Source organism: Cololabis saira, chromosome 23, assembly GCF_033807715.1.
Source record: "Cololabis saira isolate AMF1-May2022 chromosome 23, fColSai1.1, whole genome shotgun sequence".
NCBI classification, from domain to species: domain Eukaryota; kingdom Metazoa; phylum Chordata; class Actinopteri; order Beloniformes; family Belonidae; genus Cololabis; species Cololabis saira.
The window spans coordinates 30896382-30923849 of NC_084609.1; the positions used below are offsets into that span (position 1 = coordinate 30896382).

The 27468-nt window shown below is 44.5% G+C and overlaps 1 protein-coding gene across 1 annotated transcript in view; it reads left to right on the forward strand.

Annotated features, from left to right (window-relative positions):
• The window catches only part of gys2 (glycogen synthase 2), a 30966-nt gene extending 8090 nt beyond the window's left edge, over nucleotides 1-22876 (forward strand). Inside the window, exons 2-16 of the mRNA XM_061714806.1 lie at nucleotides 854-1035; nucleotides 5424-5615; nucleotides 6874-7059; nucleotides 10369-10513; nucleotides 12047-12164; nucleotides 12288-12408; nucleotides 12492-12598; nucleotides 14674-14733; nucleotides 14814-14892; nucleotides 16509-16622; nucleotides 17782-17908; nucleotides 19543-19638; nucleotides 19735-19898; nucleotides 20023-20103; nucleotides 22367-22876. Coding sequence (XP_061570790.1) covers nucleotides 854-1035; nucleotides 5424-5615; nucleotides 6874-7059; nucleotides 10369-10513; nucleotides 12047-12164; nucleotides 12288-12408; nucleotides 12492-12598; nucleotides 14674-14733; nucleotides 14814-14892; nucleotides 16509-16622; nucleotides 17782-17908; nucleotides 19543-19638; nucleotides 19735-19898; nucleotides 20023-20103; nucleotides 22367-22588 — 1994 coding nt within the window. The 3' untranslated portion in view covers nucleotides 22589-22876. The remainder of the gene's footprint in view (nucleotides 1-853; nucleotides 1036-5423; nucleotides 5616-6873; nucleotides 7060-10368; nucleotides 10514-12046; nucleotides 12165-12287; nucleotides 12409-12491; nucleotides 12599-14673; nucleotides 14734-14813; nucleotides 14893-16508; nucleotides 16623-17781; nucleotides 17909-19542; nucleotides 19639-19734; nucleotides 19899-20022; nucleotides 20104-22366) is intronic.
• Nucleotides 22877-27468: the final 4592 nt, after the last annotated feature.

The following is a 27468-nucleotide window of genomic DNA, read 5'->3' on the forward strand; positions in this document are numbered from 1 at the left end:
AAAGAGGAAGGGAAGAAGGGAGGAAAGAAGGAAGGAAGAAAGAAAAGAAGGAACAAAGGGAGGAAAGAAGGAAGGAAGGAAGGAAGGAAGGAAGGAAGGAAGGAAGGAAGGAAGGAAGGAAGGAAGGAAGGAAGGAAGGAAGGAAGGAAGGAAGGGAGGGAGGGAGGGAGGGAGGGAGGGAGGGAGGGAGGGAGGGAGGAAGGAAGGAAGGGAGGGAGGGAGGGAGGGAGGGAGGGAGGGAGGGAAGGAGGGAGGGAGGGAGGGAGGGAGGAAGGAAGGAAGGAAGGAAGGAAGGAAGGAAGGAAGGAAGGAAGGAAGGAAGGAAGGAAGGAAGGAAGGAAGGAAGGAAGGAAGGAAGGAAGGAAATAAAGCAAGGGAGAAAAGAAGGAAGGAAGGAAGGAAGGAAGGAAGGAAGGAAGGAAGGAAGGAAGGAAGGGAGCAAAGAAGGAAGGGAGCAAAGAAGGAAGGAATGGAGAAAAGAAGGAAGGAAGGAAGGAAGGAAGGAAGGAAGGAAGGAAGGAAGGAAGGAAGGAAGGAAGGAAGGAAGGAAGGAAGGAAGGAAGGAAGGAAGGAAGGAAGGAAGGAAGGAAGGAAGGAAGGGAAAAAGGAAATAAAGCAAGGGAGAAAAGAAGGAAGGAAGGAAGGGAGCAAAGAAGGAAGGAATGGAGAAAAGAAGGAAGGAAGGAAGGAAGGAAGGGATAAGAGAGGAAGGGAAGAAGGAAGGAGAGATCAGGAGGGAAGAAGGAAGGAGAATTAGGTCATTTTGACCCAAAGACAGTACAAGGGTTAAAAGTAAGTAATGACTGTTTTAAAAACATATGTGTTGGTGAATGTCCTTTTCCTTTTTCTGCAGTTGGAGGGATCTACACCGTCATCCAGTCTAAGGCCAAGATAACGGTGGATGAATGGGGGGAGAACTACTACATGATGGGCCCCTACTTTGAAAACAACTTCAAGACTCAGGTGGAGGGCTGCGAGCCCCCCAACCCTGCCATCCGCAAGGCCATGGATGCCCTCATCCACAACGGCTGCCAGGTGGGTCTGTGGATCAGTGTATGCAAAGACCGATGCTTAGAAGAAGCAGGGTTGATGGATGAGGTCTGGAGTGTGTTTACTAAAACCAGCTGACATAGTTGGAACCATGCAGGTGCGATGCATGTGTTCCCCAAAACCACAATTCAAATGCTCACAGAGTCTGTTGGAAGGTGGTGGAGTTGGAAGCACAGGTCTGGAGCTGTGGTCCCAAGCTTCCTGGTGGTGACGCCATTAGTGGTAGAAGATGTATTTTGTAGCAGGTGGAAACCATATGAATGAGCCGACAAATGAATGTCAACATGTAGAGTTATACATTTATTTATTTATTTTGTTGCACAAAAATATCTAATTACTAGTTTTTTTTAAACATAGGTGTAGATGTTCTTGAATATGGACTATTGATTACAACCGCACTGACAGTGGTTGGTCATGTGGCAACCGGTGCAGGTCCAGGTGCTTATTCAGGTGCTTATGCAAGTGCAGGTCCAGATGCTTATGCAGGTGCTTATGCAAGTGCTTATGAAAGTGCAGGTCCAGGTGCTTACGCAGGTGCAGGTGCAGGTCCAGGTGCTTACGCAGGTGCTTATGCAGGTGCCTATGCAGGTGCTTATTCAGGTGCTTACGCAGTTGCAGGTCCAGATGCTTATGCAGGTGCTTATGCAAGTGCTTATGAAAGTGCAGGTCCAGGTGCTTACGCAGGTGCAGGTGCAGGTCCAGGTGCTTACGCAGGTGCAGGTGCAGGTCCAGGTGCTTATGCAGGTGCTTATGCAGGTGCTTACGAAGGTGCAGGTGCAGGTCCAGATGCTTACGCAGGTGCTTACGCAGGTGTTTATGCACGTGGTTACGCAGGTGCTTACGCAGGTGTTTATGCACGTGGTTACGCAGGTGGTTACGCAGGTGGTTACGCAGGTGCTTATGCAGGTGTTTATGCAGGTGTTTATGCAGGTGCTTACGCAGGTGCTTATGCAGGTGCTTACACAGGTGCTTATGCAGGTGTTTATGCAGGTGGTTACGCAGGTGCTTACACAGGTGCTTATGCAGGTGCTTACGCAGGTGTTTATGCAAGTGCTTATGCAGTTGCAGGTCGAGGTGCCTATGCCGGTGCTGGTCCAGGTGCATATGCCGGTGCAGGTCCAGGTGCCAGTACAGGTCCAGGTGCTTACGCAGGTGTTTACGCAAGTGATTACGCAAGTGCTTATGCAAGTGCAAGTCCAGGTGCTTATGCAGTTGCAGGTCCAGGTGCATATGCCGGTGCTGGTCCAGGTGCTTATGCCAGTACAGGTCCAGGTGCAGGTCCAGGTCCAGGTACTTATGCCGCTGCAGGTCCAGGTGCAGGTGCAGGTCCAGGTGCTTATGCCAGTGCTGGTCCAGGTGCTTATGCCAGTACAGGTCCAGGTGCAGGTGCAGGTTCAGGTCCAGGTACTTATGCAGTTGCAGGTCCAGGTGCATATGCCGTTGGAGGTCCAGGTGCAGGTACAAGTCCAGGTGCTTATGCCGGTGCAGGTCCAGGTGCAGGTCCAGGTACTTATGCAGTTGCAGGTCCAGGTGCATATGCCGGTGCTGGTCCAGGTGCAGGTCCAGGTACTTAGGCAGTTGCAGGTCCAGGTGCATATGCCGGTGCAGGTCCAGGTGCTTACGCAGGTGCTTATGCAGGTGCTTATGCAGGTGCTTATGCAGGTGCAGTTTTAGGTGCATATGCAGGTGCAGATTCCAGATGCATATGCAGGTGCAGGTGGCGAGGCAACAGTAGGGATGAGGTTTCATGACCTCCCAGACTGAAGGGATTCTGGGGGCCCGAGGAAAGCACAACCTCAAGGGACTGATGTTGTGGGGGCCTGTGGGGGCATGGCATGGATGAAGTTTTGTGAAGCTCAGAAGATGCTGGGAACTGTTTAGGAGTCTAGATGGTGATTAGAGGTGGCCAGAAGACCACTAGACTGTGCCTTGCCAGTGATAAGGCTAGTTTCTGCTGGCAGAACCTCCTGCTGTCTCTGACTTCTTATTCACCCTAATTGACCTTTACTCACATGTATAACTTTGTGAGAACAGGTTTGAATTTAAGTTGAGTTTGGTTTATGAATACTTGAACTACTAAATAGGTTTAACAGAAATACATTAAACTCTAAACTGTAAATCCTAATGGAGCTCCTGAGATCCACTCATTAACTGACTCTACATTTAACCAGGGACAAACACCTGAGCTTTAAAAACCAAGAGTGTTCTGACCAACAGAATAGTTCAAAACACACACAATTAGAATTACAAATAAAATGTTTCCATCACAGACTGGAAACATTCAGATCTGAAATGGGTCATGAAAAGCAGCTTATGAAGTCCAGATCATTGAGGTTCAGGGGGAGCTGATTCCACATACACTCACCGGCCACTTTATTGCTAGTACCGGCTTTGGCCTTCAGAACAGCCTTAATCCTTCGTGGCATAGATTCAACAACGTACTGGAAACATTCCTCAGAGTTCGGCCCATATTGACATGATAGCATCACGCAGTTGCTGCAGATTTGTCGGCTGCACATCCATCCATCCATCCATCCATTTTCTATTCCCGCTTCATCCTTTGCAGGGTCAAGGGGGCCTGCTGGAGCCTATCCAGCTCATTACAGGCGAAAGGCAGGGGTTACACCCTGGACAGGTCGCCAGTCCATTGCAGGGACACATATACAGACAAACAACCAGGTTCATGTTTTTAGACTGTGGGAGGAAGCCGGAGTGTCTGGAGGGAACCCACGCAGGCACGGGGAGAACATGCAACCTCTATGTACAGTACATGCACATCCATGATGCAAATCTCCCGTTCCACCATGCTCTTTTGCAGACCTCGGTTGTACCGAGTGTTTATTAGGGCACGAGCACTTACAGCGCAAAGGCCCTATTGTATCTGTAGGAATTTTCCTTGTTTTTTTTTTTACTTCTTCTGGCAAAAGGAAGGCCTTTTTTCCCCCTAAACGTGCCCCAAAAGTCACCAAATTTTGCACGCAAGCCAGGCCTGGCGAAAAATGTTATATTTAATGGTTTGCATTAATGGGCGTGGCCTAACGGCTCAACAGCGCCCCCTAGAAAACTTCATGCCTCAAGCCCCACAATACGGTTTGACGTACATGCACGAAAATCGGTACACACCTGTATCATGTCGTAAGTTAAAGAAAAGTCTCTTGGCGCCATGGCCGAAACTGAACAGGAAGTCGGCCATTTTGAATAATTGTGTAATGTTGGCGCAATTTATGCCATTCCTTTGGCAGTTAATACGGCCCGAACCGTAACGTGCACCCAGGTGTGTTATACATCAAAATGTGCGTCTCCATCCTGCGACGACGGGCATTACTATTCTCAGTCAAAAGCGTTACCGCGGCAACGATAGACGCCAAAAAGCGCGACCAACCTTCATCTGATTGGTCAATATGTGATAGTTCCGATTTTCTGCAATAACCTTTGAATGGTTTGATATAAAGACTTGTGGGTGGTGTCATCGGACATGGTTTTGAGTCCTTGAATATACTTGCTGCAAATTAGCCCCGCCCCTTCATCTGATTGGTCGATATGTGATAGTTCCTACTTTCTGCCATAACTTTTGAATGGTTTGATATAGAGTCGTGGCTGGTTTCATCTGCTAAATGTCCAGGCCTGAAGAATCTACATCAAGTCATACAAGCTTCCACTGCAGCCTGAACGTGCACAGGGGTGGAGGACCGTTCATCGCTGCTTGCAGCTTTAATTTGAGTTACTCTTTCCTTTCTATCAGCTCTAACCAGTCTGACCTCTGACCTTTGGCATCAACAAGGCATTTCCGCCCACAGAACTGCCGCTCACTGGATATTTTCTCTTTTCCGGAGATTCGCTGTGAACCCTGGAAATTTTTGTGTGAGAAAATCCCAGTAGATATATAAATACTCAGACCAGTTCGTGTGGCATCAACACCCATGCCACGTTCAAAGTCACTTAAATCCCCTTTCTTCCCCATTCTGATGCTGGTTTGAACTGCAGCAGATCGTCTGGACCATGTCTACATGCCTAATTGGACTGAGTTGATGCAATGTGGTTGGCTGATTAGAAATTTGCATTAACGTGCAGTTAGACAGGTGTACCTATTTAAAGTGGCCGGTGAGTGTATAGAGCAAATAAAGAATTAAGTCTTGGGAGGGAATTGAAACGTTCAGGTCTAAAAATTAGTATATGCTGGTATCTCCATATCTCCATCCTTCCACACAAACACACAATATACGGTTGAGTCAGAGTTCGAGGGCTTGTGATGAAGCTCAGAGCTCCATAAAAGACCACGCCCAGCACTCCATGGTGGACGAGGTCCACTGATCCAGTGCAATATGTCTTTAGTGCATTAAGACCTTCTCTATGGGTTTTGTTGGCTGTTGCAGGTTCATTTTGGCCGTTGGCTGATCGAGGGCAGTCCCTACGTGATCCTGTTTGACATCACTTCTGCTGCTTGGAACCTGGACCGCTGGAAGGGGGACCTTTGGCAGACCTGTAACATCGGCCTGCCATACAATGACCGAGAAGCCAACGACTCCCTGATCCTCGGCTCCATGATCGCCTGGTTTTTCAAAGAGGTACGAGTGAGGTCTTAGTCTAGTCTAGTCTAGCCCAGTCCTGTTCAGTCCAATCGTCCAGTCCAGTCTAGTTCAGTCTTGTCTGGTCCAGTAAAATCAGCAAGCAATGAAATCCGTGCTTCTTCTGCCAAAGTTATGCAGATTTTCTCTTATATAGGATGGGATTCCCCTCTTAAAATCACCAGTTTATCGTCAGTTTAAATCAAGGACTGGTTACCAGAAGCTTGACCTACGACACCAGGGGCCTAGGTCTGTCTCTGTAGCACCAGAGGTTCTACTGGGTTAAAAAGGGAAAAAAGCTCAGTTTTATTTTCATAAAAATTTAAAAGGTTTACCACCATACAGACCCTGGTGTCTTTGATGGATTTCAGTGACATTATTAAATAACTGGTTTTAACTCTGTTTGACTGTTCTTCAAGACCCCAACTCTCCAGTCCTGAGATCTCTGCAGCTCGAATTTCTTCCACTTCCCCAAGTTGAATCATTTCACACATTTAGGCCCCGTTTAGACGTAGCAAAAACTGTGGTGTTTTCATGCGTTTTGGCCGTTCATTTACATGAAAACGAAGCTCAAAGTCACCAAAAACCATCATTTCTGAAAACTCCGGCCAAAGTGGAAAAACTCCAACTACACGTTTGCTTGTAGGGAGGGAGAGAAACGGACATTTAGGCTTCAGAACGTCACATTATGCGACAGAAACGTCACCAGCGTCATGTGTGCGACCTGTGTTTAGAATTCGTTTGGCCACCGTCAATATTTTCTTGTATTTTACCTGTTTTATATTCTAAAGTCACACTTAAAAGTAACTCCACTTCTCTGTCACTCCAAACGAAAGACTCTCGTTCCGTCTTGGAAGTAACTGGCAGTCAAGCCTGATTTATGGTTCCGCGTTACACCAACGCAGAGCCTACGGCGTAGGGTACGCGGCGACGCGCGCCGTACGTACAGTAGGCTACGCCGTTGATTTAACGTGGAACCATAATTCAGGCTTCACACGTGTCATTTGTTGACGTTTTTTTCCAGTATTCCGATTGGCTAGCATGATTTTATGCTTCTCGTTACACTGCCCCCTGCAGGTTTGGCTGCTCATAGCACCTTAACAGTATTTATGCGGGTTCGTGTAAATGATGGTATTTTTCAAAACGTAGAGGGGGAAATATCCATTTTTGTAAATACCCGGCTATGTGGAAACGTGGCCTTAGACTCTTGATGTTTGCTGTCTCCATGGTAACCTGGAAGGTTGTTTTCATTTCTCAGCTGACAGACGAACTCGGAGACACACGCAACGCCATCGCTCACTTCCACGAGTGGCAGGCTGGTCCCGGCCTCATTCTGGCTCGCTCCCGCAATATTCCCATGGCAACGATCTTCACCACACATGCAACGCTGCTGGGACGGTACCTCTGTGCTGGGAGCGTTGACTTTTATAACAACCTGGACAAGGTGAGAGGTCGGAGGTCGGGGGAAGGGCTGGTTCTTCAGTGCTGGTCCGTCATCCCCATCACTGACATCACTGAGCCTGATGACACAGACCCGCTGCTCAGCTGAAGGACCTCCTGTCCAACATTTCTGTAGATTCCTGTTCACTAAATACCAGACAAAGAATCTTTTGTCAAGCAGAAACACAAAACCACAACAGCTTGGTTTTCTTTCTCTTTTTATTCATCATTCTGTGTATTATTCTGTATATTTTGCATTTCAGGCTTCCAACATGTTCCAAAAAAGTCTGTAGCTTAAAGCTTTAAACCGCGTGTTGACTGTTGTGCAGAGACATCCACGACACCTCCCTTCATGTCCTTATTAATGTCCTTGATACCAACTTTTTCTGTGTGTAGCACGTCTGAAACATAAATACAGGTGTACAAGGTATATTTAAAAATTAAATTAAGCAATTGAGAAAATCCACAAAATATTTTGGATTCACGTTGTTCACAGTGAAGTAAATAATTTCTTGTGGACTTAGCAATTGTTTTATTCCCACAATGTAGAACAATGTTTCCAGCCCGAGTAGAACTTCTTTATTTCATTTTGAGGGTTGTGCAGCGGTCTCAGAAATGTATGAATCAAACATGAAACATCAGGCATTGAGGGGTTAAAACTATAATTCAAGTGATCTTACAAAATAAAATACTTTTTTTATTTTTTATTACCAAATGTGTTCATACGACCAAAAAAAATTAATAAATAATAATCAGAAAACTGTTGGAAGATAAAACTGGGGGCGTTTTTTTATTTCAACATTCAATACTGAGAAGACGGAACAAAAAAGATTTCCTGTGAATTATTTTTACGCATCAGAAATTAAACTACCTTTCAGCAAAATTCACAAGGGACAGCTTTTCAAATGTGGCGATAGGAACATTGACACGTTTCTTTGGTTGCATTAAAAAGCAACTTGTTCGACATGAAATTTATGCTTTGAGGTTTTTTTTAAGTTTTAAGTTGATTATAAAAGATGCCATAAAAATGAAGTTCAGTCAAATCTTTCCTCATAAAATGAAAACTGATGCACGTGTGCATGCTGTTGGGAAAGACTGGACGGAGGAATCTGAAAAGAAAAGAAATAAAGCATTTCTTTGAATTCATTTCCATTTTCTGTATGGTCTCCAACCTCTCTGATTAGTGTTTGTATGCCGGGCCTGAATCATGTGACCACCAGGACCCCTGAGGTCCATGTTGACGGTATTTGTTGTGGTTCAGGACCTTTCACAACCAGAGCATCATCAGTAATGTGGAGGTGCGTTTGCAGGTCAGCCTGAAACTGATAATTGGCTCCACTCACGTATAAAGGTCAGCGTAGAACTGGAGGTGGTTAATGGCTGACTGGATAACTGACAGGAGACCAGAGGTCCAGGGAGGTTCATCCATCCATCGATGGAATCGTATCAATGCATGACAGGAGATGATTACAACACCGAGCAACAAAGCAGCAGCCTCATTAGAGGGAAACATTTCAGTCTAACCGTGAATGGAAAACAAGTCGAGCATGAATGACTTCTAAACACTGATGACATCACAAAACCGCTTTCATCCACACTGTCCATATACCACGTCGACAAATCTGGACTGCTCCTAAACTTGTGATATCTGCCACACTTGTGAAATCAATTGTGCTATATGACAAACCTGTGATATAACTTATGATATCGGAGACACCTGTGATGTCAAGTGTGATATCTGTAGGGATGGGAATTGATGAGATTATTCCAATTCTGATTCCATTTTCGATTCTGTTTAACGATTCGATTCTTTATCGATTCTCTTATCGATTCTCTTATCGATTCTCTTATCGATTCTCTTAATTCCTTCCCAACCCCCAGACCTTAAAAGGAATTGGATAAAGCCGATCAAACGTGTTTTCCATGTAAACCTCAATTCAGAATTACTATTTCCATGTAAACTCGAAGGAAAGTAGTTTAATTCGGAATTATTTAATTCGGAATAATAATTAATTCGGAATTAAAAAACATCATGTAACTGTGGCCAATGTAATAAACCAGTAGTCCCTTAAACTGGAAGATGATCAGAAATGACAGTAAAGTAATCAGGCAGGCTTGTATTCCTATTTGATGGTGGCAGTGATCCAAATCTGCAAAATATCCCAAACAAGCCCAAGCTGCTGCAGTGGTTTGATAACTGGTTCTAATCTCAACTAATACACCAAGGGCCCGATTTACTAAGATCCTAAATAAAGAGTACTAAATTGCGTGTGCACTGAAAAAGTTTGCGCGTGCTGTTGTTGTGTGTTTTGCGAGTGATCAACTAAGATTGCGTGCGCAATTGATAACAGGTGCAAACATCAGTATTTAAATGAGGTGTTGCGTGTCTTACGGTTTGCGCCATGGAGAGTCTGGATGGAAAGCAGGATAGTCGCAAGTGCAAAATGAAATTTGACGAGTTGGAGTTAGAGATATTAGTGGAAGAGGCAAATAAACACATTCATGAACTACAGCAAAGAAATTTAAACATTACCAAAAGAAACGCAATATGGGAGAAAATCTGCGATAGAATAAATGCAGTTATAAGACAAAAAGAACGGCAGATGAGGTTAAAAGAAGGTGGCAAGATATAAGGCGAAGAACTAAAGAAAAAGTGGCCTTTAATAAAACTTGTGCAACCATTTTTAAAATAGCATGCAGCAGAATAAAGACTCTCTCTCTGCGTATTCTTTGATTTTGGATGTCGCCTCCTTGCCACAATAACAGCAGCCATCGGTGCGTAATGCTGGGCAGATTAGCACCTTCCTTTCCAACGTATTAAATACAGACGCAATCACAATCCCCGCAGTAACTTTCAGGCTTGGTAAATCTCATTGCGCGTGGTAAATGAACCTATTTGCATCTTCCCCTCCCAGTATTTAGGATTTCTGGCGGGTACGCCCCATATTGATTATTCATCAGGGCAAAAGTACTAAATGAACAGCGTGTGCAATTTTGCGCATTTGAGAGACGCAGTCCTCTTTGCACGCTGTTAGTAGATCAGCTGGCACTTTGGTTTGCGGGTGATGTCAAGTTTGCACACGTTTTTACACACGCAAACCTTTAGTAAATCAGGCCCTAAGAGATGCAACTAAGATTTAAGTTCGGGGCTGGAAAAGACCCAAGCAGAAATGATTAAAATAAAAACAAATCAAATGAGGAGCTGTAATGCTGCTCGGCCTCTCCTACAGAAAAGTAAAGAAGGCAGGGCAGCTTCTGCATGTTTTCTGGGATTCCTGGTCGGAATCACAGTGATCTGATCTCTGTATTCCAGTTCGATATCGACAAGGAGGCTGGAGAGCGACAGATCTACCATCGGTACTGCCTGGAGCGAGCAGCCGTGCACTGCGCTCACGTCTTCACCACGGTGTCCCAGATCACAGCCGTGGAGGCCAACCACATGCTGCACCGGAAACCAGGTGGAGTAGCCGAGGAGACATGACGCATACGGTCCACACAAGTAGTGGTTTAAGACTGTTGATGTTTGTCAGCAGTACTCGAGTTGTAAAGAAAATATCAGGGGGGATGGTGGATTTTATCATATGGGGACAGATAGTTTGTGCTGATTACAAATAATATAATATATTACAAATAATAGCAGTGACCAAAACACCTGCAGAAATACTGCAGGAATGACATAGCAGCAGTTAAATGCAGCCTTCTGTAAGCTTTAAATATCCACTGGGCTTACATCAAATACATCAAAACACAACAATAAAAAACACTTTTCTGAACTTATCAATATGACTATGTCCTTCACAGGATAAGTAACATGGATCACTGCAAAAACTCACAATCTTAACAAGAATATTTGGTTTATTTCTAGTTAAAATGTCTCATTTCAGTAAAAAAAATCTCATTACACACAAGACAAGACTCATCACTGGAAAAAACAACAATTTTCACCTGTTTCAAGTAGATTTTCACTTGAAATAAGTAGAAAAATCTGCCAGTGGAACAAGATTTTATTGCTTGTAATAAGAAGATAAATCTTGTCCCACTGGCAGATTTTTCTACTTATTTCAAGTGAAAATGTACTTGAAACAGGTGAAAATGGTCAAATAAGTTATTTTTCTGGTGTTATTTTTCTGGTGGTGACTCTAAATGTTGAAATAGCAGTAAAACCACATTCATTGAAGAAATGACATAAGAGATGGAAAGGAGGGATGACAGTTTTACAGGGGGGATGATTTGGACCGTTTTTATTTCAGGGGGGATGCCATCCCCCCTCATCCCCCCTCAACTCCAGTACTGGTTATTACCATTCTTGTAGTTTCAGGAAGAATAACTCAGATCTATAAACTATACTGAGCTAAAGGACATAATTCTGAATAATCACATGACACCAAGAGAAGATGTGCATCCTCCCATGAACTCTGCTATCTGCACCAGCAGGACAGATAGTAGATCTGCTATTGTGTTTGGGATGATTTCCCATCCTGGCTCAGTCTTTTTATGATTGTATTTTCTTGAAACTTCCATGGACATTTTTACAAAGTTTAAATAATGTTCCAGCACGGATCTGGTAACTTATTCTGTTGTATGGTGTGTATTGCCCCACACACACCGAATATCTGAGACCAGCAAACTGCCAAAGAGACTTGATGACCATAATCAAGACTTGGGGAAGATCAGATCTTGTTTTGAACTAGTCTCTGAATGTTTGACTTGAAAGAGGATGTGCTTTACTCTGTGATTTTAACTTAAAGGGGACCTATTTTGGCATCTAATACCTATTTTAAACAGGCCTTGAATGTCTTAAAAACAAGCTTTTGATTGTTTTTGCAAAATAAATTAGAAATTCAGCCTCTGAGCCATGTCTTTATCCTTCCATTCTCTAACCTCATTATCTATGCAGGATTCTGAGTGGGCGGGGCTATGATAATGAGGCTCTGTGCTGATTGGCTGCTGATTGGTTCCCTTTAAACTCTTCATTTGTTGCATTGGTACAGATGTGGTGACCCCAAACGGGCTGAATGTGAAGAAGTTCTCGGCCATGCATGAGTTTCAGAATCTGCATTCCATCAACAAGACCCGCATCCAGGAGTTTGTCCGAGGACATTTTTACGGGTGGGTTACCTGGTCCAACTGGTCCTGGTCCAGTAATCCTGTGTTTTTAATGTTGGTCCATCAAATGTTTTCTCATTACTAGAGAGGATCAATCACATTTATCAACCTGTCTTATCCTGGCAGTCATCTTGACTTCAACTTGGACAAAACGCTCTTCTTCTTCATTGCTGGTCGGTATGAGTTCTCCAATAAGGGAGCTGATATTTTCCTCGAGGCTCTCTCCAGACTAAACTACCTGCTGCGGGTGAAGAAAGTTCAAGAAATTTCCTTTAATCCATGTGCAATAGTCTCCAAACTCACCAGAATCCATCATCATTTTCTTCGCAGGTCCACAGAAATGACATGACGGTAGTAGTCTTCTTCATCATGCCAGCTAAAACCAACAACTTCAACGTAGAGTCGCTGAAGGGCCAGGCGATACGCAAACAGCTCTGGTGTGTAACGACCTCCGGTTCCCAATTATGAACAAGGATGGGTGGATGATGCTGAACATGCAGTATGAGTATATTTTATCATGAGCTGCATACTGGTCTGCTACTGTAACGCTGGACAGACACTCTACACCAGTGAAGAAGTGACCTGCTGGACAATGACTCCTCTATACTTGGTTTTAGAACAGGGGTCGGCAACCCAAAATGTTGAAAGAGCCATATTGGACCAAAAACACAAAAAACAAATATGTCTGGAGCCGCAAAAAATGAAAAGTCTTGTATAAGCCTTAGAATGAAGGCAACACATGCTGCATGTCTCTATATTAGTTATAACTGGGGGAATATTTTTTCTTTCATTATGCACTTCGAGAAAAAAGTTGGAATGTCGAGAAAAAAAGTCAAAATTTCAAGAAAAAAGTGTAAATATCGAGATTAAAAAGGAAAGGAAGAAAAAAGAGAAAAAAAGAGAAAAAAAAGGAAAAAAAAGAAGAAAAGAAGAAACCCCCATTTTAGACCAACAGGGCAGATGTCTCAGATGAAGAACCATCAAATCAGTATGTACATGTGTACCTGATATGAGGGTTTGTCCTCAGAGTCCATCATGATCCTACCTGTGTTTGCTCATATGGGGTCTTGGGATCTACCCGGTATTTAAAAAACAGTGCATCAACACTCTACAACACTGACAGTTTTTGTCAGTTTTCCCCGTCCCGTCTTGCTATCATTCTCATTCTCATTCTCATTCTCAACAGTACTGTAGGTTTCCAATTCCACACCAATAACATACTGATACCTGGTCTCCAGACTTCCCCCTATGTAATATTAACCACCTCCGCTCCTCCTTTAACCCACATACCACGTATGCCTTTTTCACAGCTTTGTAACTCCCTGCTCTGTGGCATCACTCACAAATCCCTCCATGAGCTTCAACTGGTTGAGCTGTCTGCACCATCACCAGAACCCACTCCATTATCAACAAAACCCACTCCATCCATTACCACCACCCCCTCCATCATCATCTGTACTTCCTCCATCATGTCCAAAACCCTCACCACCATCACCACAACCCCCTCGGTCATAAAAAAAACCCTCTCCCATTTACATAACATCCTCCATCCATCAACAGAACCCAATCCATCCATTACCACAGTCCCCTCCATCATCAACTCTACTTCCTCTACCATGTCCAGAACCCCCTCTGTCATCACCACAACCCCCTCCGTCATAAAAAACCCTCCGTCATTAACATAACCTCTTCCATCATCAACAGAACCCCTTCTTTCCATCACCAGAACTGTCACGTCTGGGGGTAAGGTGTGGACCCAAACGCAGGAGAGCAGGAGGCAAGAGGCAGGAGGCAGGAGTTCGATGAAAAAAGGATTTATTAACAAAAAGACCAAACTAAAAGCGCTGCATGCCAGGATAAAAACAAACTAAACAAGGATAAAAAAAAAAAACTTGAGAAGGCAAAACGTGGCAGGAAACATGGGGAACAAACAGTACGGTCCGACAGGGAACAAGGGAATGACAAGACCAGATATACACAGGGGATAACGAGACATGACGAGACACAGGTGCAGACACAATCAGGGCAGATGGGACACAGGCGGGACAAGACAGAAACTGAAAGCTGGGGGGAATGTCAACCTTGACAAGAACCTCAACTCTACTTCCTCTACCATGTCCAGAACCCCCTCTGTCATCACCAGTACACCCAGTCCATCCTCACCAAACCCCCGTCCTTCATCAACAGAACCCCCTCCAACATCACCAGAACTCCCTCCATCCATTTACACAACACCCTCCATCATCAACAGAACCCCAGGACCCAGAAATGTACTTCAACAGTGTTCAGCATCACTGTTGCTTCAAACCCATCAGTAACAACAATCAAAACAGATATGATGTAGACATCTGTTTTAGGGGGATTCCCAATAGAAATATAATGGCTAATTTCAGAGGGGAATATCGAACCATCAGTCCTGCCGTTTGATTGCTGGGCCGTTTGTGTTTTACCACAGAATCGTCATATTGGTTCAGTTGTTGCTGCTGAGGTTGAAAGTGTTTCTGTCTCACAGGGACACAGCTCACACTGTGAAGGAGAAGTTTGGTAAGAAACTCTACGATGCTCTGTTGAAGTAAGTTCCTGCTCTCACATCTGCCCCACATGATAAATGGAGTGATGAACGATGGTCATGTGACGGTGTTCTGTCCTCAGAGGAAACATCCCTGACATGAATACCATTCTGGACCGAGATGACCTCACCCACATGAAGAGGGCCATCTTTGCAACTCAGGTACAGGAGAATTTTATTCTCAAGCATTCTCATGGCCTGATTTATGATTACCTAAAACTGTTAACTATAAATGATAAAAATGCACCTATTGATCTGACTGACTCCTTATAGAAGACCTTATATTCCAACTGATTCCAGTTCAAATTCATTTAATGCAAAATGATAAAGCAGATAAACAACTCAAGTGATCATTTCTGATCTTCCCTTTGATTCAACTTCCTGATGTGAGAAAAGACAAGAAAAACAAACCTGGTTAACAGGATTAAAAGACCTCCATCAGAACCAGACTCATGACAGTTGGAGGTCTGAGATGACTGGAGGGACATTAGTCCAGGAATATCTGCCTAGTAGACATACCCCCGCCCAATTTCTCCCAATTAATGACTAATAACGATTCAATGATTCAGGGAGTTTTTATTGTCATTCCAGCACATGTTGGACATGGCATGACATGGAATGACATTTGTTTCCCTTTGGAAGTCCAGATCATCTCCTTGGTCTTCTTCCTGTTGATGTAGAGTTTGTTTTCTCTGCACCAAACCTCCAGGCGTTCCACCTTCATGTCGCTTCATGTCAGACAGATCAGATGTCTCGCTGAGCAGTCTTGTGTTAGCAGGGCGAACAGGAGGGGGCTCAGCACACAGCCCCGGGGGGAACCTGTGCTGAGGGAGCAGTGCCCAGAGGAGATGGTGTGGATCCTCACAGACTGCGTTCTGGACCCAAAAAGTCCAGGACCCAGTTGCAGAGGCTGGAGCTCAGTCCGAGTGTTGTCAGTTTTTGAACCAGGTTGTGGTCTGATGGTGTTAAAAGCAGATGTCAAATCCTCAAAGAGAAGGCGGACATAAGAGTCCTTGTTCTGTAAGTGGGTGAGGGTCGTGTTAGATTACGGAAGAGATGGCGTCTTCTGTGGATCGATTCTTCCTGTATGCATACTGGTGAAGGTCCACAGTTACGTCGATGCAGGTTTTGATGTTAGCCAAAACCAGTCTCTTGAAGCACTTCATGACTATCGGGGTCCCTGGATCCTCTGGGCTTATGTGGCCTTGGCCCTCTTGATTGGTGTGATTGCTCGGGTTGGTATCAGAACACCTCCAGAACGAAGGGCAGCTGAGTTCGTAGTGAGACTTGGAAGTGTCTGCCGGATAATTAGTGACTATCAGGTCGAGTTCTTATGGGTTGCAGCATATGGTTGAGACAAGAATCAAAGACAGTAATATTTCAATCTTTCAAAAATGAAAGGCTGGACAATGTTTCAGAGTCTCCGCACTTGAACTCCTCCTCCTCCCCCCAGTGATGAGTCTGATGGTTGGGGACAAATTTTACACCAGCATGAAAGGACCTCCTGAAGTGAGAAATGTGAGGAACCGTTTGAGTGCTGATGAGCCACCCTTCCCAGAATGCAGCTGTGTCAGGCTGATGATGATGGGGTTGCTCAGGATTAAATGGATGAGCATTTAGAGGTGTGAAATGGGCTGCAGGCGGTATCGACTAAGGGTGAGGAGAGATCCTGATTGCTGATGGGGGGAACGCCGTTGTGATTAATTTTCCTCTACGTCATTTCTCCTGTCCTGTGCCCCCGCCTCCTCTTTATGTCTCCCTGTTTTTATGTTTGACAGAGAAACAGTCTTCCTCCAGTGACTACCCATAACATGCTGGACGACACCAAGGACCCAATCCTGTCCAATGTCAGACGCATCGGCCTCTTCAACTCCAGGAACGACCGCATCAAGGTAAACCGGACATCATGTACATCTGCTTCAGGTAGTTCTGAGCTTCTCTAGACCTTTATCAGAAGAACTAGTCTGGTTCTGAGTCCAAATCCTGTCTGGTGGAGCAGATATGGGACAGAGCAGGAGAGGGTCTTGTTAGTTAACATGCTGGTACTCCTTAGTGCAGCGGTTGATCGTACCATTCGTTTATGACGCAGGATGTTCACAGCACACATGGGGACATTAAGTTCAAATGAGTGGGCCAGACTTCAGACCTGTACCGTCCGGATGAAGAAACATCAAAACCATCAGGAGAGGGTGCCCCTCAGTTACATACAAGAACTAATAAAGATACATGTGAAGAAAAGATTCCAGAAACCCTTTTATTACATTAGCAAGGACAATGCATCAGTATAACACAGTTCATACACAGAAGAACTCAAAGTGCTCCACAGAAGATGAATAGAAGAGGAAAAAAATCCATATAAAGAGAATAAAAATGCAAATGAAGATTTCACAGAAGGAATCAAAGTAAACAGAAAGAGACAGTTATACAGAAAAAGAGTTCCGATATGTCTTATACAAGTAGCTAAACGAGAAATAAATGAAATAGGTTATGCTTCCAGTTACACATTACTGTATGTAACCATTCCTCTCCAAATGGAGGCAGCATATCATGAGAAAGTTCACGTCACCAACTGTCCATCTACCAGGTTGATGCTGGCCCCGTGGTCCACACAGACATGACCCAGGAGGGTGGGGGAATTGGTGGAAGCAGAAGGACTCTGATCCTTGAGGGACTCTAGTCCTTGAGGGACTCTGATCCTTGAGGGATTCTGGTCTTTGAGGGATTCTGATCCTTGAGGGACTCTAGTCCTTGAGAGACTCTGATCCTTTGAGGGATTCTGGTCTTTGAGAGACTCTGATCCTTGAGGGATTCTGATCCTTAAAGGGCTCTGATCTTTGTGGGACTCTCATCCTTGAGGGATTCTGATCTTTGAGGGATTCTGATCCTTGAGGGACTCGAATGTAATGTATGTAATGTTTGTATCAGAACTTAATAAGTGGGATGGAAGTTAAAAGGTTACTACGATTTTTCAGTCACGCTCTTGATATCAAATATTGAGCCCTTCCTTGTAAACAAATATACATCCCTTTCTGTGTGTTGCTCTTGTCTCAGATCATCTTCCATCCTGAGTTCCTGTCCTCCACCAGCCCTCTGCTGCCCATGGACTATGACGACTTTGTCCGCGGTTGTAACCTCGGAGTATTCCCTTCCTACTATGAACCCTGGGGATACACACCTGGTAGCCACACACACACACACACACACACACGCACGCGCACACGCGCACACGCGCACACGCGCGCACACACACACACACACACACACACACACACACAGCACAGGTTTGGGTTACAGGATCAGATCTCCTTCTCCTCGCCAACCTCCTCCACCATTTTCTGGAGGTGACTGAGGTGTGTGTTGGTGACAGGACGCTGATCCCCATGAGCTCCTCATCCTCAAAGCCATGGACCTCATTAATCAGCGTATTAGGCAAGGCAAAGCAAAGCAAGGCAAGGCAAGGCAAGGCAAGTCAAAGCAAGGCAAGGCAAGGCAAGGCAAGGCAAGGCCAGGCAAAGCAAGGCAAGGCAAGGCCAGGCAAGGCAAGGCAAGGCAAAGCAAGGCAAGGCAAGGCAAGGCAAGGCAAGGCAAAGCAAGGCAAGGCAAGGCAAGGCAAGGCAAGGCAAGGCAAGGCAAGGCAAAGCAAGGAGCAAGGCAAGGCAAGGCAAGGCAAGGCAAGGCAGGTTTATTTGCAGAACAGAGGATTTGCCTGCATCATTATTCAGATGAATATCCTTTAAGACTTTGATGAGTACAGTCTCAGTGCTGTGGTGTGGCCAAAATCCAGACAGAAATGCGTTAAAAAGATTGTTTTGAATCATAAAAGCATGAATTTGCTGGAAAACGACCTTTTCAATGACTTTCCCCAAAAATGTCAGATTTGATATAGGCCTATAGTTTCACCTTTAACTTTGCACTGCTAACACCCGATATTATACATATATTTATACAAGGCAAGGCAAGGCAAGTTTATTTATATAGCACAATTCAACACAAGGTAATTCAAAGTGCTTTACATTGACATTAACACTGAATAACAAATAAGATGAAAAAAAATTATGAATAAGATGATAAGAAAAGAAGTAAAATAATAAAAAGCACAAGCTGTTAAAAATAATGGCAGTAGAGTACAGCAGGTAAGTATTTAATTTAGGAGTACGCTTGAGTAAACAGTAATGTTTACATACATACATATACATACATACATATTACATTTACATACATACATATTAGGGGTGTAACGGTACACGCATTGGTACCAAACTATTTTGGTACAGGGCTGTCAGTACAGTGTTGTGTGTACTGATCCAAATACAACATTTAACAGTAGCTGGTTAACAGGATTGTTTTGCGTGCAGAGCATACTTCAAACCCGAGTTCTCACACGGACATCTTAAGTGGCGGACTGGAAGTTTGTAGTCAGCAACGGACTCCCACATGAGTTTTTTTTTCCACTAGCAGACGTCATGGCTGATGCAAACAAGAAGCAGGAGCTTGAAGACCCTCCTTGCTAAACGACAATAAAGTTGAATCTAGTCTAGTCTAGTCTAGTGCAGTCTAGTCTAGTCAAATCCAGTGTAATCTGATTTGATTTAATCTAATCTAATCTAGTCTAGTCAAATTTAGTGTAATCTGATTTTGATCTAATCTACTCTAATCTAATCTATTCAACAAACGCAGAGTCTCTCCATCAGATCTGGGTTGCTTGTTCAGCACGCATGGGTGGAGCTTGTTGGTGAATGTTTTCTTTCTTGTGATCAGTTTATAAACATACCAATCAGGACAAGCTTTAATCACACAGATGTCGTTCCTCAGGTGAGTGTACCGTCATGGGTATTCCCAGTGTGACCACCAATTTATCGGGTTTCGGCTGCTTTATGGAGGAGCACATCTCAGACCCGGCTGCGTATGGTGACTCAACCCCCCCACACACACACACACACTTCTTTGTGTTCTTACACTAACTAATAGAACTGTCAGTAACCCTGTACCCCCGTCGCTCCTCAGGTGTCTACATCGTAGACCGACGGTTCAAATCCCCGGAGGAGTCATGTAATCAGCTGACCCAGTTCATGTTCAGTTACTGCCAGCAGTCTCGGCGCCAGCGCATCATCCAGCGGAACCGGACTGAGCGGCTGTCGGACCTTCTGGACTGGAGATACCTGGGCAGGGTAAGTCACCGCAGCACCACTCAACTCATTGAAATATCTCAGAAATCTGACACAACATTTGGAGATGTAAAAGCAAATGTTTGGGTGATTAGTCTCTGAGGGTTGTGTGGTCTGTGATTGACAGTTCTACATCCACGCCCGCCAACTGGCCCTGAGCAGAGCATTCCCAGACAAGTTCAAGATGGATCCCAATGCCCCTCTGAAGGTGAGAACGTCCCCACAGCAGATCCTGCTGGGACTGCAGTCCTCGTCTCTGTCCAGGTCTGCTGTCTGAGACAAGACCCTCAGGTTTAAGTCCTGCATCCAACGCCACATTCCTCTGACTGCACGTCTGAACACGTCTCATGGCACGTGTTAGATTTTACACACTTTAGAAAGTTAATGAGATTTAGGTGAATGTAGTATTTATGCAGCTGCTCCTGAGGGACGAAAACATGACCATTAACGGTTATACAGTTTACATGTTAAGCCTGATTCATGGTTAAACTAACACAGAACCTACGCCGTTGCCGTGACGCTGTCGTGAACCCTTCGGACTCACTCCATTTCGCCGCGGTGCAGTACCCCTCCAGAGCGCCAGGGGGTTGCGTTCTTTTCTGGAGAAAAGAAACGGCGATTCATGCTCGAAAACTGTCCAATGTGGCTGAATTACAACAATTTCATTGTTATCGTCGTCTCTAGTGGATTCTTTGTTTAGCTTCCGGCTTTTCCGGTCACAGTGAACAATGGCGACCGAGAGAGAACCGGAACCGGAAATGCGTTGCTACCAAGCAAACCAATCACAGCCCTCTCGGTCTGCGTTGGGTCTGCGTTGCCTCGACGCGTAGTTAAATTTTTTGGGAGGTGCACGTTAGGCTTTGGCGTAGGCTACGGAGAGACTCCCGCATAGCCGCGTACCCTATGGCGTAGGCTCTGCGTTGATTTTACGCAGAACCATAACTCTATCTATCGATAATATCTATCGATCGATCGATCTATCTAATCATTTTAACTTCATTTATTAAAAAAAAGACAGAAATCAATTTAAGTCCAACAAATGGGGAGATGTTCTAGGCTGGATTTATGGAGTGTTCTTGAGTGTTTAGATTTAACCACTTTATTCCTGGAAAGTGGAAAAACCAGAGGAACAAAAAAAGAAGGAGATATGAGAGGACAGGAGGTACTGATTAGGGTTGCCACCCGTCCCGTAAAATACGGAATTGTCCTTTATTTGAGAAAAAAATGTTGTGTCCCGTATTGAACTAATACGGGACGCGATTTGTCCCATATTTTCATTAACGCTCCATACACACGTCTGTCACACACACATCAACACTAAATTTAACAATAATGAACAAAATAAAACACAGGAAACATTAAGGCCAGCAACATCTTTGTGGCGGGACAACAGGACCTGCTGCGTCTGAGCCCAGATCTTTCTATGTGCCAGACAGCGGGGAGGACTCGGGCTTCACCTACAGGTAGGAGTTGGGAATTGGGAATTAAAAGTTCCGTATTGAACCAATACGGACATATATTATGCCAGGCCCGGTTCTACGATGGTGCATAGGCAAGCATTGCACCCTCAGTTTGTGTTTGCGTGCTCAGTTGAAAAGACGAAAAGAAAACTGACAATGCGCCAGCGTTAAGCCTGATTTATGGTTCCGCGTTAAATCGACGGCATGGCTACGGTGATGGGTACGCGTGCGACGCACACCGTACGTTCGCGTCCCCACGTATCCTACCCCGTAAACTCTGCGTTGGTGCAACGCGGAACCATAAATCAGCCAGTGTCCGTCACTCATCTCCGTGCAGCACCTTAACCAGCAAGACGCTGCTCTCTGATTATGGCTCACAGTTTGAAAACCCCAAATAAAAAATAAATTAGAGAATATTTTATGAAATCAATAAACAATTCCAACATCAAAATTATAACAAATAAAGGTTCAAAATATCATACTTTGCATGTGATAAGACTAGGTAATATATTAGTTTCACCTTTTAAGTTGAATTATTGAAATAGATTAACTTTTACACCAAATTCTAGTTGAATTATTGAAATAAATTAACTTTTACACCATATTCTAGTTGAATTATTGAAATAAGTTAACTTTTACACCATATTCTAGTTGAATTATTGAAATAAGTTAACTTTTACCCCATATTCTTCACCTGAAGCAATATTCTACACCTTGGCTGATGTGGACATACAGAGCATAGGAGGCTATTTCAGCTGCTATATGGTTGGCTGTCCGTACAGTCATGCAAGTTCAATGCTATTAAACAACATGTTTTTTCATATAAAATAAACACATTTTTATGCAGTTTAGAAGTTTTGGGGCTTTTTTTTGGCTCCTGCGCTGCTGAAATTGGGGCGTTCTTTATTTCTATTTCTGAAAGGTGGCAACCCTAGTACCGATACACATGTGATAAACTGAGTGGGCTGATAAAGTTATCTGCAGTAAGTTCTGGACTGCCTTGTTTTCCAGGCGGAGGGTTTCCGGTACCCCCGGCCCCCCTCTGTGCCCCCCTCCCCCTCTGCCTCCATCCACTCCACCCCCCACCACAGCGACGACGAGGACCAGGACGATGATGAGCCGTACGACGAAGACGAGGAGGCGGAGAGGGACCGGGTGAACATCAAGGCTCCGTTTGTGCTCGGAGCCGTTCCAGAGGGGGAGACGAAGCAACCGGAAGAGTCTGGAAACTGAAATCCACCACCACAACCACCAAATGACCCATTCAAGGAAACCACTGGACATTTCTTAACTCCATCTGCAGGAAAACAACACTTTCATGAAAGTTTTGGAGGTTTGGCAAGCTTCACAGTCGCACAGACTTGAAGGAACCAAGCCAGAGGAGCCGCGACGCGCTCCAAGCTCGCTGTGCGGCCCCATCAGCTGCTTCCTCTAGGTAATTTGTAATTTTTGAAGGTGTTTTTGCAACCCAAATCAGAATACGTTGGTATGAAATGGAATATATAAATTAAAAAAAGTCACTGGGGATGTAACCTTTGTTTTGACTCATTTCTTTTCAAACATAACTATAAAATCTCACATTTCCATCACATTGATTTCATTTGTCAATAAACATGAATGTTTCAGACATGCAACCAATTCCAAAGAAAGTTGGTTCAGAAAAAGTTTTCATCAAGTTGCTTGGACGTGATGATCTTCTGTCGACCCGTTAGCAGACGTGTTTCCAGATCCACCTTCAGTTCTGGTCCTGGTTATCCAAACAGCAGGGTGACAGAAAGTGGGACATCACAGATCATTGATTCAAGTGGCGTCTCAGAGTTTTGGCAGTGCAGTTTGGCAGTGCAACCGCTACTCTCCACTTAGATCAGTGAGGCACAGCCAGTGGATTGAAGGTAAATCCGGCTGACGTTAGCTGGTCAGCTGAAGTGAAAGCCCGAGGAACACCTTCAGGAACCTAATTTGCATCACACTTCTGGTACGAATCATAAGCAATGTGTTATAATGTTCATAAAGTCAAAACAGAGAAATTATTGTGTTTTCATTTCGTCATGTTGTTCATGTTTCCTCTCCTGGAAAGGGTTGTCAAGAGCCTCTGTGAGGTTCTTTCCTATTCCTATAACTATTTCAGCTAGGTGAACTGCTGGCAGAGAATCTCCTTATATGTGCAATATACATCATGGTCAAATAGACTTGACAAAAAGTTGTTTCCATAGCAGTTTTGTAAAAATATGCCTTTGTATTTGTAGGAACTGCAAGAAAGACACATTTAGTAAAAAATTAAATATTTTTTCTGATACAAGGGAGTTTTAAGGATAATGGCACCAAAGACATCATGTGTTTTTGTCCCAGGAACAAGAGAGAGAGAGAGGACAGCTGATGAGAAAAATGATGATGAGAGAAGGGCGGATAAGAAAACCTCTGATAAGAAACATGTTGATGACAGGACGGCTGATGAGAGACATTTAAATGAGAGGACAGCTGATGAGAGGACAGCTGATGAGAGGACGGCTGATGAGAGGACGGCTGATGAGAGGACGGCTGATGAGAGGACAGCGGATGAGAGACATTTTGATGAGAGGACGGCTGATGAGAGGACAGCGGATGAGAGACATTTTGATGAGAGGACGGCTGAAGAGGTTGGGTGATGAGTTGACTTATGATGACAGAACATCTGATGATAGACCAGCTTATGAGAGGACGGCTGATGAGAATGTTTGAAGAGAGTACAGTTGATGAGAAAACGGCTGATCAGGCATGTTGAGACGACGGTTGATGAGAGGACACCGATGAGATGTTGGCTGATGAACAGACGCAGATGAGAGGACGGCTGATGAGAGAACGGCTAAAGAGAAAACAGCTGAAGAGAGTACGGCTGATTAGAGGATGGCACATGAGAGATATTTTGATGAGAGGATGGCTGATGAAACTTATTGATGAGAGGAAGGCTAATGAAAGACATATTGATGAGAGGACAGCTGATGAGAGGATAGCTAATAAAAGACATGTTGATGAGAGGACTTGTGATGACAGAACAGCTGATGATAGACCAGCTTATGAGAGGACGGCTGATGAGACACTTATTGATTAGAGGACAGCTGATGAGAGACATGTTGATGAGGTGACAGCTGATAAGAGGACACCTGATGATAGGATGGTTGATGAGAGAACACCTGATGATAGAGCAGCTTATGAGAGGACGGCTGGTGAGAATGTTTGATGACAGTACAGTTGATGAGAGAACTGCTGATGAGAAGACGGCAGATGAGAGGACAGCCAAAAAGAATGACTGATGACAGGATGGCTGATTAGAGGACAGCTGATGAGAGACATTTTGATGAGAGAACGGCTGATTAGCGGACGGCTGGTGAGAGGATGGGTGATGAGAACGGCTGATGAGAGAACGTCTGATAAACGGACAGCTGATGAGAGACATGTTGATGAGAGGACGGCTGATGAGAGAACGGCTGAAGAAACGACCGGTGAGAGAACGGCTGATGAGAAGACAGCTGATGAGAGGACGGCTAATTAGAGGACGGCTGATGGAGAGAACCTCTTGATGATAGGATCGCTGAATCAGAGACTTATTGATGAGAGGACAGCTAATGAGAAGGGCTAATAAGAGGATGCCTGATGAGAGGAAGGCTTATGAGTGGACGGCTGATGAGAGAATGGCTGATGAAAAACGTGTTGATGAGAAACATTTGGATGAGAGGACGGCTAATGAGAGACGTGTTGATGAGAGGACGGCTAGTGAAAGGAAACCTGATGAGAGGACGTTATCTATGTGGACCACACCTTTTGTCTCCTGGACCGTGCACTGTTTCCCCAATTAATTTATGTTATAGATGTCTGAAAGAGAAAACATCAGGATTCATGACAAGTGGAACCTTTGAGGAGCAGCTGGACAGAGGAGCACAACTTTGCCTAAACGTGTGAGAAGTTTATAGTAATATTAAAACAATGTTCCTCAAAGAAAGACGAAGAGAATTTACTGATTTCTCTTCCAACTGAGCATTAAATCATGAAACCCAGTCCAGGGATCTGGTGGAATTTGAGTGTGTCTGAGACTGGTCTCTCTGTGCTCTGGACCACAGAGGGAACGTGTCATCAGGACCACTATCATCAACTGTTCCAGAATCAGCTTTGAATCAGCTCTGTGATGGCCAGATGAATTAATTAATGCTTATTTTTGTGCGATTTTTGATCAATATCTGCTGCCTTAAAGAGCTCAACTGTTCCAGGGATGTCCACATCCATAACTTAATCTAAAAGCCTGCATAAAATGTGTTGTGGATACATGAAGACTGGTGTGGCTCCAGTCCTGAAGTGCCCCTGTAGAGAACAATGGAGAGTTGAAATACCTGGATACTTTGTGAACAGAAATGCATGGAGTGTCTGTTTGTGTGCCTAAAAGAACGTTTCCCACAAGTACGATAAACAGAAGTTTGGTCTTAAGGCCGGGACACACCAACCCGATTATCGGCTTGCGGACACCGTCAGGCAGTTGGGCAAAGGTCAGTGACTCGAGTCGGGTTGGTGTGTCTTTTTGGCAGAGTGTGTAGAATCGCCACTAGCCGTCGGGCTCTATGACCAATGATTGGTGGAGTGTTAAACCTTGACTAGCTTGACCAGCGTCAGAGTTAACCGGAAATGATGATGTAACAGTGATGACACAGACACTAATGGCCCTTTTCCACTAGTATCTACTCAGCTCGCTTCTACTCGCCACGCCCCCGTCTTGCGCTTTTCCACTACGGGCCAAGGTAGGTGGAGCCGTGCCAAGAAGATACTTTTTCTGTACCGAGGCTGTCGAGGTTCTAAGCGTTAAAAACGGGATGTAGACGGGTGATAAGCAACAACCAGATCCACAGGCGCTCTGTTTTACTCTCAGCCGCTCGCGGCTCCAGCTGATTTCTCATCAGCGCCGACACAAACAAAGAGGTTGCGAAATCGGGGACAAAACGGGTAGAGCCGGGACGAGGCGTAACGAGGCGAGTCGGGCTGAGTAGGTACTAAATTCAATTCAATTCAATTCAATTTTATTTATATAGCGTTTAATACAACAGATGTTGTCTCTAGACGCTTTCCAGAGATCCAGAACATGAACATAAACATAAACCCCCGAGCAATTATTATATAAACAATGGCAGGTAAAAACTCCCCTAGTGGGAGAAAAACCTTAAGCCAAACAGTGGCAAGAAAAACTCCCCTTTAGGAGGGAAGAAACCTTGAGCAGGACCAGGATCATAAGGGGGGACCCTCCTGCCGAAGGCCAGACTGGGGGAGTCAGGGACGTCGACAGCACACAGCAGGCAGGTGGAAGCAGCAGCGGGAACTACTAGTGGAAAAGCGCCATAAACTACACTATCATGGCATCGGTTTGGATCTGGATTGTGTTTGATTGTTTTATATGTTCATTATTAGCTATCATATTTTCAATCCTTCTTGACTTCTATCAGAAATGAAAACACTGAATGAAATGAAAAGCGGCCTCCGCTTAGAACTCTAGAGCATTTCCGGTTGTTCTTACTTTTTCTTTTTGGGTGACATTACAGACTAGTGCCGCCTGAAGTTATGGGGACGTCTTACACCTTGTGCATGCACAGAACATACGCTCCAGTCGGCGTCGGGTGGGTGTGTTCAGGAATATTCTTTTGATCGACTCAAAGTGACGGGAGCTGACTGCTTTTTCTGCCGACGGTCGGCCGTCGAGTTGACGTGTCCCAGCCCTTAATCAAAACCAGCACACCTTTTTGGTTTTGACAGAAGAAATGGAAATATTACAAACTAAGACAAGTCTTATTAGCTGACTAAAACCACGCCACAGGTCTGAAATGTAAAAATGGATGAAAATGAAATGAAGTTGATAAGAACCAACGTGGACTGTTGAGCAGCGGTTGGTGTTGACCTGCAGACCAGACCGGCTGAGACCTGGATCCATTAATGAATATAACCACAGAGGAACAAGTGCAGTCAGCATAAAGTAAATAAGCAGGAAGAAAATAAAAGCAACGTGTGGCGTTTATGTGAGATGCTTAGCATTCATCTAAAAAGTTGATCCCTTTTAATAACATAAAGACCAGCCCACACATGACATAAAATCATTAGATTTG